This window comes from Pseudochaenichthys georgianus, chromosome 9 (genome assembly GCF_902827115.2).
Source record: "Pseudochaenichthys georgianus chromosome 9, fPseGeo1.2, whole genome shotgun sequence".
NCBI classification, from domain to species: Eukaryota; Metazoa; Chordata; class Actinopteri; order Perciformes; family Channichthyidae; genus Pseudochaenichthys; species Pseudochaenichthys georgianus.
The window spans coordinates 29,923,881-29,945,357 of record NC_047511.1 but is presented as its reverse complement, the minus strand read 5'-3'; the positions used below and the strand labels follow the sequence as shown (position 1 = coordinate 29,945,357).

Genomic DNA, 21,477 nt, shown 5'->3' with positions numbered 1-21,477 from the left:
AGATTAAAAAAAAAAAAATTGATTTGCACAACACGTTTTTCATTTAAGTTTAAACCTTTATTTATCCAGGTGTATCTCATTGAGATCATTGATTTCTTTTTCAAGGGAGACCTGCTGCACGTTCTTAATTACTTATCAGTATTATTCCACAAACTTTTTGACAGATATTCATCCTTTATATATATTTTTTTAACTTTATCATTGTTTTGTAACCCCTGCACTTCCCTTGGAGAACAAACGTATTTATGTATTTAATGTAATGTTCACATCGACCAGTTGGGAGCGGTATAGCGCGAACACTGCCTTAAAGCTTCCAGATAGAAGAACCCGGATGGGATGTACGACGTGCAACCATGAAGATGACAGGGGATACCAGTGCTGGAAATTTGGAAATAACAATGGATGACGTTAAAAACCTGATGAAAAAGAAAGATGAAATTGAAGAACAGATAAAGGCTTATTATGATGTTTTGGAAGACGTAAGTGTGTCTGTTAGACATATTAAGAAAGCGACGCAAAGCTAACACAAGGCTACATACTTTAACTCTGAATCATCTAAACATGCCTTCCTTTATTTTTTTATGTTTACAGCAAGGTGTCGGAGTTGAAGGTTCCTTGGTGGACCCGGAGGGCTTCCCCCGAGGAGATGTTAATGTATACCAGATCAGGACAGCAAGGCACAGTATTTCATGTGAGCAGCGTGGTTGTTGTTGTTGTTGTTGTTGTTGTTGTTGTTGTTGTTGTGTAACTTAGTCTGTGAAAGCCTGTGATGGAACAACAATTTAGATGTTTTACTTAGGTACTTAGATACGCAACTGTAAAAATACTATGTTACAACTAAAAGTCCTGCACTAAAAGTGTTACCTTAGTGAAATGATGTATGTATAATCTGGAAAATGGTGTTAAGAATGGAAGTAATGCATTGGCATTTCTCACATTTGAGAAGCTGAAGATTCTGGGAAAAACTGCAAATCTTATTATATTAACAGTTTAGTTTCTCGTTAATGGTTAGATCTTGTTTTCCAGGCCTGCAGAATGACCACAAGGATGTGATGAAGGAGATAGAAGAATCCCTTCACCAGCTGCATGCTCGAGAGAAAGCCAAGCAGGGTGGGGACGCATCAGGAGGCCAGGAGGAGCCCATGGAGCAGCAGGTCACTCTTCATGCTCCCTTTGCACGGGTGGACGCTGTCACACAGGGCTCTCCTGCCTGTAAAGCTGTGAGTGATGTGAATGGTGCTTTGGTATCTGGTTAAAGATAACCCATCAGTATTCTTTGACGAGTTGAAATTAAGAAGAAACCAATCTGCTTTTGATCTTGGCATTAAAGTAATCTTTTTTTCTTTTCAAAGGGGCTGAGAGTGGGTGATGAAGTCACTGAGTTTGGTTCTGTGAACACGGGGAACTTTCAGAACCTGCAGAATATTGCTTCTGTGGTACAACACAGTGAAGGGGTAAGCTACAGCAACTGTTTGTATTGTCACACTGCACAAAGAGTACCTATTCTTTTTAAAACAACGTTTTGACCCATATATCCTTTCAATAATCTCCTATAGTGTCTGGCGTTGTCTGTACCTTCAAAGACCTGCAACCCTCTGCCTGTATTTCTTTTTTTGCAGTGTTAGGGAAGATAGAAACCAGGTTCATGCGTGAGCACACCTCTAAGAGGAAGCTATAGAGATGGAGGACAAAGCCTTGAATACTTACAAACATAGGAAAGCAAAACATCAAGCTGACAAAGCTCTTTGAAATAGACTCTGGGATTGTCTTTCACATGCTGGCAAGAGCTTTGAGTGTTGTGTTGGAAAACCACAACCGTCACATTCTACTCATTGTGCCTTTAATTGTGTTGTGGTAGTTTTATTATTTTGTGATACAGATGGATGTGTGAGTTAACCCCAAAACGATTTTAATAACCAAACATTTTTAAATCCCATTTGAACTACATTTTTATTTGATTTATTCAATTAGGTTTTCTCAGACTTATCTGTCCTTTAGTTAAAATTAGAAGAAAGTCTTCTGGTAATCACTGTATCCTTTCTCCTCATTGCACAACCATAGGTTACATTTTGCTGAACGCTCTTAATATCTTGAGTGTAAACTGTAATATTGTGTCCTTTTACAGAAACCATTACGTGTCGCAGTCATCCGGGATGGCCAGAGAGCTCAGGTGAGCCTGACTCCACAGCGATGGACCGGCAGAGGTCTGCTGGGGTGAGTGCCACAACACAGTCAGTCATGTACATGAATTGGCACAGATGTATTGGAGTTAATATCAAGAAACAAAAACAGCTGTGAAGCCCATGTAACACATCTGTTGAAGGCTTTGAGTGACCCAAGCAGACAGAGACAGAGTTAATTTATAATAATAATATAATTAAATATATTAGTGCATGTTTTACATGACCACACGGCAGGGATATTGGTAAGATATTCTTTAGTACATCAAACTTACAAAACTTAGTTCACGAATGGCAGTAATAAAATGGTTCACTGGTCCTTGTTCTTTTTCAGATGCAACATCGTCCCAATTATACAATAGAAGTCTTCTGAAGGGGATTTATGAACATTGAGTGTCACAGTACTTTTGTTATGAGGACATGCTGAGTTTCCCAAATAAACATTGGTTGACCAACTTGTAATTTTTTCCTGTCCAATTCTGTTATTTTGTATCTATGAAATATTGCTCTTGGGGAAAGATGCCCCATCGACTATTATGCATGAGCAATAGCAAATCAGGGATTTTTGTGTGATGGTAAAATATCAGCAAAAGGTTTATTCCACAAGTAAGATCTTATTTTGAGTAAAGTTCAACACAGCTTCTTTACCCATTTAGAGAACCTCGACCAAATCCATTGTAGTCATCTAATCTAAGTCATATATTATTACGTCAACACATTGATTCAGCCACGAATTAAAGAATATTCAGAGCAATATCTGAAAATCCCAAAACTAATGAGAACGGCAACAAGCTGGGAGACAATTATAGGATGTTTTTTTATTTTATAAAAATGTTCATAAAAAATCAGAAAGGTATTTTTTCCAAAAGCAGTGAATCCATTGACATGTAAATGGAGCTTGCACATGTATGTACATTCAACATGTTCATATGGCTAAAGGATGTCACTGAAGCACGTACAAATCTATACCAAACAAAATGGTATAATCCTAATATAAAAATGAAAACTAAATCCACTACATTATTTCTATTCTAGCAGAAATCATGTTTGTTGCTTGAGTTTCTTCTTTTTGGGCTTGACCATCTGTGGTAGTTGGATTTTGAAGGCAGTCCTGAAAAGAAAAGGAATTATAGAAATGTGAACCAAAAACTGCATGATTTCAGGTGAATAACATTAGTTCAAATTTAAGAGGTTTTGTATTGAATATTTGATATCATTTTTTGTTAACTCACTCGCAGGTTGTGCAGATGGGGCTGAAGTTGCAGAATACTTAGAGATAAAGAAAAAACAGGAGAATGCGTCACCACAACAAATAACTAACTGCAGCTTTTGACAACTATTTAAAGATTGAGGTCATGATTTTTTTTTTTTAACTAGTATTCAAACTTACTTGATAGACATACTGAGCACACATAGCCAATGTCAATGAGGTTCCTGTGGCAGAAGCATGCGGCTCTGTAGTCCACGTGCACAGGTGGAGGGAGAACCAGCTGGGCCCGCTGCTCACAGTCAGGCAGGAACACCCACTGTTCAGAAAACACCACCATAAACAGAAAGCAAAGCTCATAAGAAAAACATGAGATGAATGATACTCTGATATACATTGTGTAAATCTGTGTTGCACTCTCACCAAAAGGTATTGTGCCAAAGCAACTTTTTGTGGTATCTTGAGGTACAATCCTCCAGTTATATCGCAAGCCTACAAAACAAAACATATAAAAGTAAAACTGAGTATAAACACACAGGTTAGGACAGCACAATACAGTTGAAGTATGACCATTCAAAAAAACCTGTACACTTGGCCAATAGAGTGCCACAGTGACGCGTCCTAAAACCCAGAAGTAAGTTAGCATTTTACCACTTTCGAATCCTAAATCTTATCGATAGATTTATGATCGATAGATTTATGATTCGAAAATTATAAAAGTAGGTTAGACATGTGAATATTATCCGGCTATTAAATCAACTTCCTCTAATAATTATACATTTTCCATGCATGACTCACTCTTGTACTGTATGGCAAGCAGGAGAGCAAATTGTTTTTTGTTTGCAGTGAAAACTGTATTTTTTTTTTTTTTAAATATGGACGGAAGCAGTATATTTGGCAAGAAAATTAATTTGGTAAATGATTACATTTATATATTTTCAATGTACTTGGGATTTCAACCCACTGGAGTTATTGAACATGTTTGGATCACACAAGTCTAAAACAATCCTGATGATTTTAATAAACTAAAAAAACAATTTAAGAGAATAATACAAATGATATTGGTTTGAGAGACAATTAATGGATGTTGATTTTCCTTTAATTGTTCTACAAGTTATCCAATATTATTGCATAGTTGTGTTTGGTATTCTCCGGTTAAGCCTTTGGATGGAAATGTCCATCATAATAAAAGTATAGAATTAGATTATTGTCAACGTCCTAAACAAAGCCATAACATTGTACCTGCTGAAGGAGACCCGAGTCTGAGTCCAACACACAGGCATCTATCAGGATGTTCTGTTTTAAAATACAAAACAAAATGTATTATAAACATATGTAAATGTTAAAACAAGTAAAATAATACAAAACAAAATTGAGATCAATGATTGTACCTGCTTCTGGGAAGCAAAAATGACATTCATGAAGTTCATGTACTGTAGGGCACAGTCCTCGGCTGCTTTTATCACCTATTCAGTCAAATACAGAGATTGATTTCAAAGGCACGGACTAAAACAAAAGCACTCTCAAGCCAAATTCTACTTTTTAGGGCTTACCAATATTCTTGATTTAGTTTCTTGTCCAACTTAAAAAGAAAAGACAGTATTATTAAGTATGACAAGGAAAACAGACCCCGTTAAAGAGTATAAATTAAGATTAATAATAAAATAAACATTTAATTACCTTCATGATCTTTTGCGACTCTGTTAATATCTAAAGTTAAAGGATTAAGGAAAACTAGAAACAAATGTTTTGCCTCTCTCTCTCAACCACAATCCTTGCTGTATACAGAAAGAAAATGAGAAAAGCAGATATTACTTTCAACGAAGAATCCATCATCCAAGCAAGGGAAAGTAATAGCATATAAAAACACAAATGTTATCTTCCAACATATACAATGCAGTAGAGTCATTCATTAAAGTAAATGTATTAGTCAATGTACCTGTTCTTAGATGAATCCTGATCTTGTAAAAATGTCAAATTATTATTGAAAGGATACAGCACAGAGCCTTGGCCAGTGACCCAGCCAACAGAGTATCTGTTGAATTTCCCATCACCTCCGCTGTAATCACATAAGACACATTGTACATTTTAACAATGCACAGTGTCATTAAACACTTGAACCAACAAACAAATCAAAGCTACAAATACAAGACATATACAACGTATTATCGTAAATTCAACAACCAAACTTTTTGATATTAGTATTTTGAGAAAGCTACTGTGTGTGTATATATACATACATATATATATATATATATATATATATATATATATATATATATATATATATATATATATATACACACACACATGAAAGGTCAAGATACCCTACAACAACAGACGTGTACTTACTTTTTGCAATAACCTTCCTGATTTCTTCAGCGATAAAGTTATTAGCAACTGACAGGAGTTCATATTTTCCATCCCCACTGGAGGAAGCATCCTCCTCACAGCTGTCGCCCGCTCCCCAGCTCTTACCGGGATATAGGAAGTGACTGAAATAAAGGGAAGTTGGATAAATGAGGCACAGGTTTGTCTTCATGCCTTTTTATTTATTTTTTATTTTACTATACTTACTTGTTTGCCTGTCCTTATTTGTCTATCCTCCCTCATACTGTAAAGCGTCTTTGAGTTGTGAAAAGCGCTATATAAATAAAATGCATTATTATTATTATTATTATTTATTTTGTTGTCTGAAAATGAGAACATTCACGACAATAGTCTATATTCCTAAGGGCCATGAGATAAAAATGAACAAACGTTTTTTTAATGTAAACAATTTCAATTCTTAAACTGAAAAGTCACTTGCAACTACAGCTCCCAAATAAAGGTAGTAGAGTAACATTTAATATAATACAACACGTCCAACCCCACCCCCTTCAGTAAATGCACTTGTATTAATTATATATTGCTTTTCACCACTGTTAGCTGCTCTATAATTACTTAGACCTGAAAGGGTTTGGATTACCAGAAACTAATTTACTTTCAGGATTATTGTGGTTCGGAATTGTTATCCTTGTGAATGATTGGACTTATTGTAAGTGTATTTGGATAAAACCTTCAGCTGAATGAAACGAATAAAAGAAGACCATAATAAAGTTACCTGTCCTGACAGTGGCTGGCGATGACAGCCAGCTTGTTGGTCCTGGACATGGCCATGTGGGAGTTCCCCAGCACCATCACTGCATCCAGACACTTGGACAGGGTGAGCTACACGGAGACAGGAGGACAGTACGTGTTCTTTAGATATGTAATAACTACAAACTGAAAACCATTTATAAAAAGGTCAGAGAAATATCTGATTATACTACCTCTGTCTCGCGTTGAGCTTGCTGCCCCCACCATATCGGATTTACATCCACGACGATGACCAGCAGATTAATATCATCTTATAAAGAAATGTTGAAAAATTCAAGATAAACCAGTGTGTAGCCTACAGGAAAAGGTAACTGTATGAGATAATCATCTGGACCACCTACCTGATGCCATGTTGGGATTTATCTTTCAATGAAGAGAAACAAGAAGTGATTATTGTTGTTCTCCTGGTGCTTTATCTCTTGTTACATTCCATTTTTGCTCTGAAAATACAAAACACATATTCAACGTTTTTTTTTTTTTAAAGTCTGGATATCCCTACTATGATATAAAAACCCTGACATTTGTAAAGTACAGCCCTTTTCATTCACTGTTGATGTTACCCACCGTATTAGCCACATTAGCCGACCATGTTCTTCTTCTTCTACTGTTCATATTGGTACCACACGGTGCATTGCTGACACCTAGCGTTAGTTTACGTAATGCCTCCTACACACACAAGCGCGCGCACACACACACACGCGCGCGCCCACACACACTACTAAAAGTGTACTGATAATTCATGTAATGATATAACAATGAAAAAAAGTTGGCAAGTATATGTTGGCTTCTGTAAGTATCGAAAGTAAATTAGGTGTTAAGCAGAGAACACGTTTTTGTATTACATAATTGTACTGTTTATTAATACAAGTGGAAGTAGTATTGTACTGCTGTAGTTGGTTGATGGTCATCCCTATGTTCCAAGGGTCCTATGTTCTGATGTAAACATTGGAAGTGTTGGTAAGGGCTATCCTTGCAGTTCAAAATGCAAAAATACAAAGGGACCATGTTTCAAATGCAGTTTAGTATACTGTAAATCCATTTAGCCAATGTGAAGTTCAATTCTAAAGTCAAGGCAATTGTTTAGATAGCAGATTTGAGGGTAAGGGTTTCCTAGACCTAGATTATAACATCAGAAAGCTTTAAGATACAGTATATGTGTGATATTTCAACATATTAACCCAGGGAGACATTCAATAAAAAAAAAACGTTTGAAGGTCTACTTTATGTCTCATTGAGCTGTGAATTAGGATCCTGGAAACATACAGTACATCCTCTTGGTTGATTTCTTTGTACACTCTGTACTGTTGGGTAATCAAATTGCAAAAATCCAGTGATAGAGTAAACTAGAGTTATTTCCAAATAATTCCCTGAGTGTCTGGTTATTTTTAGGGCTTTGGATTTGTCTGGGCCTGAATTGAGCCAGTCCTGTATCTCTCAGTCTGGTAGACATCTGACTCGATGGCCTCGCTGCAGTCGTTCAGTGTTACATATACACTCCCTTTGACCTCAGTGACCTTGTGAATCCTCTGCTTGACACCCTTGGAGCGCCAGTGTGTCCTCAGGGGTTTGACTGTAGGGTCATCCACGGCTTGGTAAAGCCCTTCCCCTTCTGCTAGTGTGATCTTGTACTTGTGCCACGGACACACAATACATAGCCGCCCATTAAACTCCTGATGTTGGCACAGCATGAAGGTGATAAGAGGCATAAGAAAGACACTATTAGCGGTTTTTGAAAGTTTTGAAAAAAAAGGCAATGTTTTTTAGAGAATATGTAAATTTACCTCGATGTCTCCATGCTGTAATGGACCACCTGCATCTGTAAGTGGAACATTTGTGTCATCATCAGTAGTGTTTCACAAATGTGATGAGCCATTGCATTCATTTTAAAACCCTTAAAATAAACATTAAAATAATGAATGTCAACATCTTTCTAAATGTTTCAACAGGAAATACCTAAAGATTATGACAGGATCTTACAATTATAGCTTTATGCATAACATTTCCATACATTTTTCATCCCTCAGTAGTATGGGAGATTTCAGTGTTTGCTTTATGCATAACATCAGCACAAACACAGAGCTTACGATAGCAGCGCAGGTCCATTGCATGAAGCGTCCCTTGGTGGTACAGGACCAGTATTTCCCTGCATCCATTCACAGTCTTGATCAGGCGCCCTGCCTTGACAATGTCCTCCTTCCTGCCGATGAGATGGGATGCAGGGGCAGGTGAGGAGGATGGAGAGGAAGAAGGAGTGGATGTCTGAGAAGTCTCGTCCTCAGAAGACATTTCTTGATCACTTCTTACACCAGTTTTCCTGATAAAAATAAGAATATAGTTAGACAGATATTTGAGATATGATATGGTTGAAGGAACAAAATATTTTTTTATGATGTTTTTCTTTGCACAGGGAATTGTAGACAAATTAAGGTTAGCCTATTTGGGGAACATATCTGCTGAACTATTCCTAGGGTCTGGTGAAGCTCCTGTAACATGCAATATGTCTATTCCTCCCCAGTCAAAATGTTTACCTACTTTTTTACTTTTTCAAGGTGATTACGTTATTATGTTGATGTTATGTGATGTTACGTATTGCGCCGAGGCTTCGGAGCGTGTGTCGAGTAATCCCTGAAGCTTTTTGTGAAGCATGTATCGAGGCTTGTATCGTTTTGGGCCAGTGACGTCATCGATGACAAACGAAGCCTCGCTGCCTGTCGATACCACGTGACTGAGATTCAGATCGGTTGAACCACAACGCTCATAATACCCATGGATGTATAATAAGTACGATATTACCCCTCCTGTACCCGGGCCCACTGGTGACACGATGGAATTAAAAGAGCTCAAAACCTCACTTATATAGAGGTCGGAACATGTCATAAGTATAAATAGATACAAGCATAAATAAATGTAGGAAAAAAAACATGAATGAATAAATACAGGAATAAATATGTTACAGTGTTTTCAGGAAGATTCAGCGTGTGTGCTGTCGCTCAGCTGGAAAGCAGTTGACTCACGACCGCAGGGTTCCTGGTTCAACGACTCGTCAATACGTATTTTTTGTTGTTTATAAAAGCTACAGCTAAATGAGATAATGTAGTTAATAAATGTATTCTTTGATATGGTTTAGCCTTTCTCAGGCTACAACATGGTTACGTTTATGAATATTAGTAAGGAATACAAATCCCTCTTTGCAATGTTTACCAGCCTCCTTAGGATTTTCAATCACAATCATTCAACTGGAATAAAAACAATATTGTTAACATGAAAATATGATTTTATGTTCGTTGTTTAGAGTTATTCTAAGGCTTTACTCATTGGGAACTCGGTATGAGAGAGCACACTGTTGAGATGTCCAATCTGCCTGTTTTACACACTTTGACCAACAGGGGGTTTGTGTTCAAATGAAGCCCATGATGAAGCCTCATGAGATGAACCCTTTTGCGAACCAATTGGCTGGAAAGCTTCATAAGGCTTCATCTCGCCATCACTAATTATTTGGCATGGATTTCTGCAGAAACAAACTAATGGTTGAGTAGTTCCTAATTTTACCTCCAATAATCCTATGATTAATCTTTGATTCAAAACATTAAATCAACCTACCCATATGTTGAGGGTTCACATCTCTGACACTTCCCAGGTCTCTAGTAAGCGGCTTTGGTCGTCATCTTCCGAATGGGTCTGGTAACCTGGCAACTAGTTTCTGGTTAAATTGTCTTCAAGTACTGGGCCGGAAATGAGAAACTTAACCTCACTAAAATTACACACACGAATATTCTCATGTTGCTAAATATGTATTAAACAGGCTCTGTTAATTTAGCGTTTAAAGTTATCTACGGGTCCAGTCTGATAAGTTTGATTTGAGCAGAGGTGGGTTGAGGAAGTGCTTATGTTGTGTGTTACGTCCAATGTTGTCCTCAGTGAAACACGGGTTGATGACATTGATTCCTCGACTTCCTTCACGTCCATGGTTTAACCATACGTCTCTGGGTTTAACTAAGCATACAACACAAGTATGCACTCATATGTTCCCTGCATGGATGTGTACAAAAGTTATATAACATCGCCTTCTAATATCATGTATATCATGATAGTTGCAGAGAGTTATGAGGACCTGAGTGTATATAAACAATTATAATAATAAGAAAAACGAATAGACATTTCTGTTAGTATTAGATACAAATACTTGTGTATTGTGTGTTTATTAATCAATCTATGCATTTATCAATTTGTTTTGTTAATTTTTTGTATTTTTATAATATAATATATTAAAATGTGCACCAAAAAAACCTCTAGTAACAACAATATTAAACAATGTGTGTTATCATTAATAATAAACCATAACAAGACATTTACATCCATTGTTCTGCCCTCAATACAACGTCGTAGTGCTACAGTCATTAGGGCACATGTCCTAATAGTTTAGTCTAAGAAGGCTTTTGTCCTAGCAGGTTTGTTGGTGGGTATTAAGCCCTCCGAGGGATTATCTCTCTTTCATGCTGAACTGAGCGTAATTTGACCGGCTGTCCTTCTGAATTCTGCATTTAAATATGATATCCTTATTTCTGCCACCTGCCACCTCAGGAGTTGTGTTCACGGACAACGGGAACTAAAATCCCCCTCCCAAAACCGTTTTCGTCGCTATGGAGACCTACTCTGTGTACGGAAATAGTGATACTCCTCAAGCAAGCAACTTTTTAAACATTAATGCATTTTGTCAGTTCAGAATGTTCTATCAGATAAAACGTCATGCTCACTCATTTGCCTTTTCAGGTAAGTGTTCTATTTACTTTTGCCAATTTATGTTACAGTATAGCTTTTCACTCAGTCATTAAATTATTTGGGAAGCACATGCACCCAATGATAATAATGTATTGCCCAATGTTTGATGTGTATAATGTGACAATGATTTTAAACTGGAACTTACCTTTTTTTATTGAGGGTTTGTTTGATAGGCAAGGCAAGTTTATTTATATAGCACCTTTCAACACAAGGCAATTCAAGGTGCTTTAGAAAAATGAAAGACATTCAGACAAAGGCATTTAAAAAAAAGATAATAAAAGAATAGATGATAGATAGGAGTTAACAATCCTCTTCCACTTTACTTTGTGTTATATGCACTGTAAAAATATCCACCGTGAATTCACTATAATTACCTGGCAACTTGTTGCATGACTTTCACAGTAAGGTTCACAGCAATTTACTGTGAATGTCTTCACAGCAATGCATTGTAATTTCACATCCATGATATTACAATGCATTGTTGTAAAGGTACAACTGTATACTGTAACTTCACAGATTCAATTACTATGATATTACAGTATGTTACTGGGGAATTACATCATTTTGTTGTACATTAATTACAACAAGGGCCTGTACTTTTACATTTCTATTGTGAAAGTACTGCAGGAGTAGCCAGTAATTTACTGTGAATTTACAATGTGTACTGTGAAAGTACTGCAGGAGTAGCCAGTAATGTACTGTAAATATACAAATCTAAATAATACGATAATATATTGTAAATTTGACTGGGATTGTACCATAATTCAATCAGCTCAATCAACAAAGAAAATGCCCATTTTAACTTTTTATTACTCCATTGAAGTGCAAAGTACATTTTACAGTGTTTTGGAAATGTTGTTACGGCCCCAACCTCTAATCTGCGGTAGTGGCTTGTGCTGAGACGCGCAACATGAAAGAATACACACAATAACCGGTACTTGGTAATGAGCATTTATTGATAATCAGCCGTTTGCTCACACAAGCGAAATGGGAAACAAAAAGAGGTCTGGAGGACTGGCCAAAAGGAACAAACAGAAGGAGGGAACCCGAGCCAGCCACACCACGGGCCGTAGGACCCAGAACTCCCCCGCCTAACCAAAAATCAAATATAAACCCTATGGGAAACAAAATAAAACCGCAAAAACTGGACTACCAGGTCCTCCAGGCTAAACATAAACACATCTGCAAAAATATGGCAAAGAGGTATTCTAAGGACAGTGTCTCCGGCATTAGGATAGGTGAGACATCCTTCTCCTCCAGCTTCTCTTTATATATACACACGGCTGAGTGGAATTTGGAACACCTGGGCAGAGGCGGAGCCAGGGGCAGACCAGGTGCACCTGGGCAGAGGCGGAGCCAGGAGCAGACCAGGTGCACCTGGGCAGAGGCATAGCCAGGGAGACGGAAAACAAGGAGGGGAGCACTTAACACATGTCTACACAGACATCCACTCAAAGTCAACAATTTTTCTGAAGAATGTGCAGACATGGAGGTTTAAATTGCCATGCCTCTTTTTGGCTTTCTAGCCCGTCTCAGGATTAATGCCCAGGATGCACCTGGAAACAATAAGCCAAGACAACAATTTCAATTTTACATAGATGTATATGTTGCCTCATTTATAAGGCACATGCAGCGGTGCCCCTTTCAATTTAAGTAAAACCTGCACCAAAGAAAGACATTTGTATTTAAAGCCAAGCAAGAGCGATAAAAGCAAGAAAATCACTTAATTTGTTGTGTTATCACAGAGGATGGTCTGAATACAGTATTTTACGATGAAATAATACAGTAACATGTTGTGAAATCCTGCTAATCATTGATCCTGTACATTCACAGTAATTAACTGTGCCTGTATTGATTTCACTGTGAAATTCTAAATTACAGTGTTATATTGTGAACATTACAGGTAAAGACTGTAAAGTGGTAAAACAGTAATTTATTGTAAAATATTACAGCTAAATATTGTGAAATCATGGTAATATTTTACAGTGTGGCTAAACCAGCCCTGTAATGTAAACTGCTCTGCTGGTTGTCTATCTAATTTGCAGAATTACCAGTTGCTGACTCTCAAATTCCACCACGTGTTCAATGTAGGGACTGTGACCCCACCTTATGGAAATATGGAGCTCTCGGAGGGGGATGATTCGAAGAGGTGTACTGTTTCATAAACACAGTAATGAACAGCACTCTCACCTTAATGCATTTGAGTCATATGGTAGTAATATTGCAGCTGCCAGCCAATCTACTGTAGAAGTCAAAGTAGCAACAGTTGCATTCTTATGTCTGCTATATTTATCATGATATGGTGCATGTGTCTGCCCTGGTTCATTACTGACCAAGTGTCACATTTCAGCATCATACCAGTGTCGTGTGCTTTACTTGACACCACAACTGTGCAGTGTGGTAGTATGACAAAGTGACCAGCCAGACCATTGGCAATCGGTCTCTGACAGGAATCACTGAGGGAGAGAAACAGACAGCAAGGGTTTACTGTGTTGGAAAATAGCAGTGTGGAGCTTGTGTTGTGGGGGGGGGGTTTAGTGTGTAGTTGTTTGGAGTTTTTTTTTTTTTATATTCAGCCTGTGTCATAGAATTTGTCTAGCTGCACAGTCCTTTCTTTCTTTCTTGCCTTTGCTTTGTGTGGCCAACTGATGGAGAAACTAAAGCGATATGTCTACCGCCCCCAGGGTAAATGGAGGGAAGAAAACGAGAAAGAAAAGAAAGGGGAGGAAATGTCACTTTCCCTGTATGAGTGTCTGAGGGCCGTTGGGCTTCAGCGTCACTATGCTAGGTAAGCTCACTCACATCACTTCCAAACTAACACTTGCCCTGTCCCCTCCTCACCTGACCATATGTCTCCCTCTGTTTCTTTTCCTTCAGGTTTACTTCTGTGGGAATTTGTCGTGCAGCCCACCTCTCAGCGCTGACCATGGAGGACTATCCAATCCTTGGGATCTGCTGTATGGAGGACAGGACTAGACTCTTCAATCTGGTCCAAATGTTCAAAGCTCTTGACCTAGAATATGAAAATAGTGAAGATTATGGTGCTGACAGTGGTGATGAAGGCTACACTGCAGCAGATTGTAGCTTTTCTTATGTTGGTGGTGAAGATGAAGAGAATGTTTACAATGATGAGAATGAGAGGGGTGCTGCTGAAAGTAAGCTTAATGCAACGTGTTTTACAAAACCCTCATCCATTCGCAGGCGGCTTGATTTTAATTGTGAAACCATCGATCACAATATGAATCTTTTTGTTTATCCTGATGCCTCTGTATATGTAATGAATAGTGAGGCAGGGCAGGGCAAAGGGTCGGCCCTATCTGTGCAGCTTGACTCTGGAAGTGCTGCGGTATGTGGCTGCAAAGGGAAGAACAACCACAGGCTGGGTTCTCATAGGTATCAATCTGGTCGTCACACAGGAGCAAACACTGAGCCAAAGATTATGGAAGGAAAATCCATGTTACATTTCCACACCAGATTATCACCAAAGTGCGAATCATCCATCAAACCAAAACCCCAGCCTGAAACAGTGGCATCAAAGTTGTTTAACAACAAACTATTTGGGCATAAAGATAGAAAGGGACTTTTAAGGAAGAAGAAACCCTTGACAGAAATTAGCAGTAATGCGGCTTCTGAACACACACATAAGCCAACACCTGTTTATGAACTAATGAGAACAGCTGGCTACAACTATGGACTACCACTGACTTCCCCTCCTGCTCCAAACAAAATGTGAGTGGCAGTGGTTTGTGTTGTTTTCGTATTTAGTCCATATTTACAATTAAGTATCTTAGTGCAGTAACAGTACTAGATACATGTATTGAATATGAAATACATTTAGATAGTAATATCAAGTATCTAAATGGCTACAACATTTACATCTAGGCAATGATAATCATGATTTTCTTTGCACATGATAATCATGATTTGGTTTGTCTGTGATTGGTGTGTGTTGCAGACGACCAGGGGCACAGCGGATCAGTGTGTGTGTGAGGAAAAGACCTCTGACACGCACAGAGTGCAAGAGAGGAGAGACAGATGTTTTGACAACTCCAAGTGAAGAGTGTGTTATTGTTCATGAAAGCAAAGAGGCTGTGGATCTCACACAGTACATACTAAAGGTAGATATAAAGTCAAGATATGAGGCAATGTCTGAAACATCATATAGGAAGAAGACAGCATTTTCTTCAAATAAACACTTTATCATTAAACTGTGATGATGTGAAATAAAGCAGGGTGGATTTTCACTTTAAGATCTACTTCTCAAACCATTTTGCTGTTCTTCCCCCTTGTTCTTTGGTCCCTGCAGCACAGGTTCTACTTTGACCAGGTGTTTGGGGAGGAGAGTTCCAATGAGGAGGTGTATCAAAGAACAGCATTTCCTCTGGTGCAGCACATGCTCAATGGGTAGGTTAGCAGTAATGTAGTGGCATTTATGGAGTTGTGTGTGTGTGTTGTCAGCCTTACCTGCCTTTCTAATGAAGTCAGGGGCGCCGTAAGGGGGTGAAAAGTTAGGAGGATTCTAAGGGCCCGTGACTGACAGGGGCCCAAACAATTTTAGAACATTAAGAAAAAAAAATTAAGTAACCAATGTGATTATCTTTTCATGGGGCCCAAAATCCCTGGCGGCGCCCCTGAATGAAGTACATGCTTGTACATGGTTTTGGCTTTATGTTTCTACCAACCAGTGCTCCCTAACTATCTTTATTTGTGTTGTGTTTGTGTGTCCATAGAGGCAAGGCCACCTGCTTTGCATATGGCCAGACAGGTGCAGGGAAGACTCACACCATGCTCGGTTCCCCTGTGAGACCAGGGTTGTATGCTCTGGCAGTCCGGGACATTTTTGCTCACCTCTCCACCACACACATGAACTCACCCTTGCTGGTGTATGTCAGTTTCTTTGAAATCTACTGTGGTCAGCTGTATGACTTGTTGGACCACAGAAAGAGGTGCGTGTTTGTATCAGTAAGCGTGTGTGTGTCTTGTTGCGAATACAATTAGTTAAACGTTTTATAGGTGGAGTTGCTATCAAAAAAAGTATAGCAATTGGTATAAAAAACAGATGAATAATACCCCATTTGTTCCATAGGCATGATAATTTTTTTGGAAATCCACCATCAAAATGAACCTCTTTAAGCTTGATTTTTCTTCTTTCTTGAGTTATTCTCCCTCTTAATCTCGTTCTTTTCTTTCTTTATTAGATTGTTTGCCAGAGAAGATGGACTTAAGGTGGTTCACATTGTTGGGCTGCGTGACGTCAGAGTGGACTCAGTCAGCTCACTGATGGAGGTTCGCCCTTTTCTTTCTGCTGTCCATGCTGTGTAGACAAGAGCTAGTCTTCTGGTTAACACATTGATGCAATGAGTAATTCCAAAATCAGAGATCTACCATTAAAAATAAACATCAATAGAAAAGTATAACAATATATTGTGAGGAATATTCCAATCTTAGGTCACGCTTACTTGAACATTACCTATCATTATGTTTTCTTTGTCTCTCTTTTTAATTATTTGTCCTCCTTTCTAAGGTGATTTCACAGGGAACAGAGGTGCGCACACAGGGGGTGAGTGGGGTGAATCCACTCTCCTCTCGCTCCCATGCCTTGCTTCAGATTCAGCTAAGGGATGCAAACCAGCAGATAGCTGGAAGGTGAGTGACAACATGTGCTTTTATCATATTGTAGGCTTATTATACTGTACACACTATCTGATTGTATTGTCTTGTGCTCCCTTGTTTGTGTGCTTTCAGAATGTGGTTTGTGGACCTGGCAGGAAGTGAGCGGGCATCAGACACCAAAGAAGACAGGCAGAGTCGCATGGAGGGAGCAGAGATCAACCAGAGTCTGTTGGCTGTAAGACACACGGACACACACAGACACACACATGATGGGATTTTATATATTTTTTCATTTGTTTGTCTTTCTTTTCTTTTCTCAGCTTAAAGAATGCATTCGGTCCCTGGATCAGGAGCAGTCTCACACACCTTTCAGACAAAGCAAACTGACTCAGGTACTGCAATATTCTGTTGTGTGTGTGTGTGTAATTATCATGGCTGATTTTTTTGTCCAGCTTGATCAATAACCTCTCCTGTGTTTTGCAACACATTGTTCCTTTTCTAGGTTTTGAAAGACTCATTTGTTGGTGACTCAATGACGTGCATGATTGCCAACATTTCACCTGGTCACTTAGCAACTGAAAACACACTAAATACACTGAGATATGCTGACCGGTAAGTGTGTGTGTTTCAATATAGTTGCTGGAACGGGTTTTTTTTTTCTCAGAGCCCTAGTGGATTGCATTCATCCTACTTTAAATCCTAATTAAATGACTTTGGAAAATGTAAAATGTGATGTTTAAGAACAAAGTTTATTTTCATCTTACTCCCAGTGTTGACAACTTACCAAGTCTTATTATAACGTTTTCTTATGGACTGTTAAGGTAATAATCAGTGACTGCTATTTGAGATATTACATCTTATATTTTTTTCATAGGGTGAAGGAGTTAAAGGGACAGGGGGGACTACGAGGAGGAAGAAGAGAAAAGACAAATCACTCCCCCAAGCGTAACTTGTCAAACAGCAGCAGCAGCAGCAGCAAAAGCACAAGCACAAGCAGCATAATTGGCACCCGAGGGAAAAGTCCTCCCAAAAAGCCAAAGTTAGGGAGACATAGGGAGGATTTTTGCCCCATCTCGCCTACCATTAGATTGACCATGGAAGGCGAAAATCTTTGCTCTACACCCAAAAACAGCAGATGGGGAGAGGAAACAACTGCAACAACAAGAAAGGGAATTGACTTTAAACATATAACACCTGTTGGAGGTTTGCTGGGAATGAGTGGTAGGAGGGACAGGACGGACAGAGCAGACAGGAGGGAAGGTAGAAAAAGAGAAAGGTATGGAGTATCTGACAGTGTAGACAACACAGTTGGTGACCAAAACATAGAGGCAGAACTGGTCTTGAGACAATCAACAGATGAGCGGCTTCACTTGTGGGAGGTACCGAGAGAATCTGGATTATGCTACAGAGGAAAAGAGAGACAGCGAAGTTCAAAAGGGGCTGGAAAAGATGAGAATAGAGGGATGGAACAAAGAAGAAAAGTGGGAATCAGTAGAGACACATGTGATGAAGCAGAGAGGCTAAGGGAAAAATATTTGAAAAAGGCTGATGAAAGGGAAAAGGACAGAGAGAGCCATCTGAGACAGTATCACCAGCAGTTACAGCTGTTCATGCCCTCATCTTCATCTGTCCTCTTCTCATCCTCTACATCCCCGTCTATTTCTTCCTCAAATCAGGCCTCTCTCTCTTCTTCTGTCTCTCCTTCTACCTTTCAACAATCTTCCAGCGTCTCAGTTTCTGCCCTTATGTGTCATGGTTTGGAAGAAGTTTTTGATGCATACGGGGCTAATGTTAAGGTCAGGGTAGATAGTAACAGAGGACAGTCATCTTTCTTCCCCAGTCAAGAGATTTGCTTACAAACTAAAACCTCCCCTAGCTGCAATACAAACAAGGCTAGTCCTGGTGACTCAGGTGGATCTGGTGATGCTTGGAGTGTATCCAGGGATGGGAAAGAGGAAAGATTTGGGCAAGACAATACACATGAGAAGTTAAGGTCACTGAAGCCAGCAGGGGAAGGTGAGGAGGGAGTAAGGAGGGAGGAGTGGAGACCAGCAATGGAAGGAAAAGGAGTGGGGAGGTGGGCCTGGGTAGCATCAACAGAGACAGAGCAGGCAGGTGCAATCCCCGATGAGGCAGTAGTGTTGTACAACCGTCACACAGAAGAGGGTGAGGAAGGTCTTAATGCTTCAGATGTCACAGCTGATAGAGTGTGTAGTACTGAGGAGCGAAGAGGAGCCGACAGTTACGGTTTTCTGTCCTCCCAAAGAAACATTGACAGTAGCACCCTCTTTAACCGCCCTCTGGATGAGTCATCCCGTCAGCGAGCTACAGCAGAACAACCTCTCTCCCCAGCCTGTGGACAACCAAACACGCCCCTGACCTCTAATCCCTCCTTTGAGTTAAAACACACTACATGCACCTCAAACATCGAGCCAATACCATTGAGAAATGCTCATCAGGAAGTACCATTAAGCAGCTGTAGAGTGAAGCCACCATGGTTCAATGCCCACGACAATATACCTGATTTTTCAAATTCTCAATGGGCCACACTACCTCTCACTACTCCCACAACACAGAATAGAGGTAAAATACCAGCAGAGCCTCTCAACATTTCATCTGAAAATCCAGCCTACACTATGGCACACAACGGTCCAGATGCTGACGCCAAAAAGTCAGAATTACCTCAGGAAGAGACTGCAGGTTCAATCAGCTTCGCCATGGACCCCCTCAGCATCTCCTTGCTTCAAGTGGACCAACAAGCTGACAACCTTTCTTTCCTTCAATGGGATCAGAACAGAACCGCTGCATCCCCACCCAAAACCTCTACACGTTCTTCTATGCAAACTTCTGTCATGCAGTACAACTCCTCCTCTGTCAACCAGTCTGCAAACACAGGTTCACTGAGCACACACAATCTAACGACCAATGGTCCCAACCAGAAGCCATCAGAACATGCACACAATATGCACAAAGAACTTTCTTTGGCCATTTCAACACCACAGTCAGAAAGGGTCTTGAGCCGGTTGACCACAAAGCATTGTCAAACTGTACATTCAAAAACCTCAATCCAAACCAACAGTCCTTTACAATTAAATAATCAAGAAAGCACCAGCAATCAGCAAATTAGACCCATCTGCCTTTCTAGGCTGGAAGACTTGGATCACGGCCAGTAAGTACCAGACATGTCACAGTTTTTACACAATCATTTTAATGTTGTTAATGAGTGTTTCAGAGGCCAGTGCCAATTATAATGAGACAGACTGGATTGTATAATTCCCCATTGTGTTAGGTTGATATTTTACTCTTGTCACAAGTTGCTTTGTTTTAACATTTGATTTAATTTACATTTAAGTGGATCCTACAGATCAATTTAGAAAACCTGCTGTTTATTTCAGAGTAACGGAGCAATCACAACCTACAATATTAGATGAAATAAAAGCATTGTACTGTAAGAAAAGTATGTATTTTTTCCAATCCAATTTAAGGTGGCGTGTTGTCCAGGCCCACTGGGAGCAGCTAGAAGAGATGGAAGCTTTATGTCGTAAAGAGGGGATGCTTCTGTGTCGTCAACCTGATATGGTCAGAATAGATCAAAGCCACATATGTGAACTCCTTCATTTTTGTATATTACATTTTAACTTGCCCATTTAACCTCTATCCCAAGCACTAAGGCTGCTTTTTAGATCATTCTGCAACCAACAACATCCCACATTTATGTATTTATATATAGGTAAATACTGCTGAGTATCAAGCATTGTTATAATGTTTTGATGGACTTGCAGAAAGATCAATTCACTCATCGCTTCTATCACTGTCACAGATTTACAAATGAAGAATTGCTGTTTTGTCTCATATGCCACTGCCAAAGGCATTTTTTGTATTTGATGCAAGTCTAATAAACAATAAAGTTATTTAAATCTGAATACATTTTAAATTAACGTGTGTCTGTCCTTACTCTCTGTCTCTCTCTTTACAGGCCTTTGGGGATTATGTCCACAAACTGAAGGAGATCATGGAGAGAAAAGCTCTGTGTGTCCACATCATGAAATCTCACCTACAGCAATACCTTAAACCCAGTCAGTGTAATCAACCACACCACCAAGAAAAAGAATAATCATGATCCAATTCATTGAATTAAATTAATAGGCATATAGGAATATTTGCAATATCTTTAAGAAATGGCAGGTTTGCTAAGGTGGGCTGTTGATGAGTGAAATTTTCCCTAACAGCACTAAGTTTGTGCATTATGCACATTGATGTGGTCTGTGTATGTATGTGTGTATATGTATGTGTGTGTCTATGTTTGTTTTTGTCTTCGGTGCAGGAGTGTGGTTGTTTGGTTTGTGGTTTATTTTGTACATTCTCAGTACTGTTGAAATGCTTATTCAGATAAATACTGTTATACTGTATACTATAAGACATATTGCCTGGGTTCTTTGAATTATAATTTCAGTTTTTCGGCACAAATACCCACCGAACCTGGTCTTCCCTTTAGCTATTACTTAAACTGTGACTCTGTAATGATGATGCTCTGAACTTTTTTTTGTTGCAATTACAATT

At 39.1% G+C, this 21,477-nt stretch overlaps 4 protein-coding genes across 5 annotated transcripts; 2 read left to right on the top strand and 2 right to left on the bottom strand.

The window, feature by feature from the left end:
- Positions 1-308: 308 nt before the first annotated feature.
- On the top strand, positions 309-2,642 carry psmd9 (proteasome 26S subunit, non-ATPase 9). Its single transcript, XM_034091377.2, has 6 exons — positions 309-479; positions 592-691; positions 1,027-1,220; positions 1,353-1,454; positions 2,126-2,214; positions 2,515-2,642. Exons 1-6 carry the CDS (start codon positions 354-356, stop codon positions 2,540-2,542), a joined length of 639 nt encoding a protein of 212 aa, XP_033947268.1. The 5' UTR covers positions 309-353; the 3' UTR covers positions 2,543-2,642.
- A 341-nt stretch (positions 2,643-2,983) lies between these two features.
- gtf2h3 (general transcription factor IIH, polypeptide 3) lies at positions 2,984-6,957 on the bottom strand. The gene is made up of 13 exons (XM_034091376.2): positions 6,867-6,957; positions 6,699-6,775; positions 6,491-6,597; positions 5,740-5,882; positions 5,384-5,446; positions 5,068-5,097; positions 4,941-4,969; positions 4,779-4,853; positions 4,630-4,683; positions 3,811-3,879; positions 3,571-3,706; positions 3,413-3,449; positions 2,984-3,291 (listed from the first exon to the last, which is right to left on the bottom strand). The coding sequence occupies exons 1-13, from the start codon at positions 6,874-6,876 to the stop codon at positions 3,222-3,224; spliced, it is 900 nt and encodes a 299-aa protein (XP_033947267.1). The 5' UTR covers positions 6,877-6,957; the 3' UTR covers positions 2,984-3,221.
- A 949-nt stretch (positions 6,958-7,906) lies between these two features.
- On the bottom strand, positions 7,907-10,414 carry LOC117452669 (Rieske domain-containing protein). Its single transcript, XM_034091378.2, has 4 exons — positions 10,126-10,414; positions 8,610-8,839; positions 8,307-8,341; positions 7,907-8,195 (listed from the first exon to the last, which is right to left on the bottom strand). Exons 2-4 carry the CDS (start codon positions 8,809-8,811, stop codon positions 7,911-7,913), a joined length of 522 nt encoding a protein of 173 aa, XP_033947269.1. The 5' UTR covers positions 8,812-8,839; positions 10,126-10,414; the 3' UTR covers positions 7,907-7,910.
- Positions 10,415-11,191: 777 nt separating this feature from the next.
- LOC117452020 (kinesin-like protein KIF24) lies at positions 11,192-21,467 on the top strand. Of its 2 annotated transcripts, none has more exons than XM_034090435.2 (14): positions 11,192-11,295; positions 13,989-14,092; positions 14,182-15,033; positions 15,260-15,422; positions 15,611-15,708; positions 16,035-16,250; positions 16,503-16,590; positions 16,829-16,950; positions 17,050-17,152; positions 17,238-17,309; positions 17,420-17,529; positions 17,792-20,086; positions 20,403-20,496; positions 20,894-21,467. In XM_034090435.2, the coding sequence occupies exons 1-14, from the start codon at positions 11,272-11,274 to the stop codon at positions 21,029-21,031; spliced, it is 4,479 nt and encodes a 1,492-aa protein (XP_033946326.1). In that variant the 5' UTR covers positions 11,192-11,271; the 3' UTR covers positions 21,032-21,467. The 2 variants fall into 2 exon arrangements, with proteins under 2 accessions (XP_033946326.1, XP_071060372.1); XM_071204271.1 differs by lacking the exon at positions 11,192-11,295 and adding an exon at positions 13,406-13,474.
- Positions 21,468-21,477: the final 10 nt, after the last annotated feature.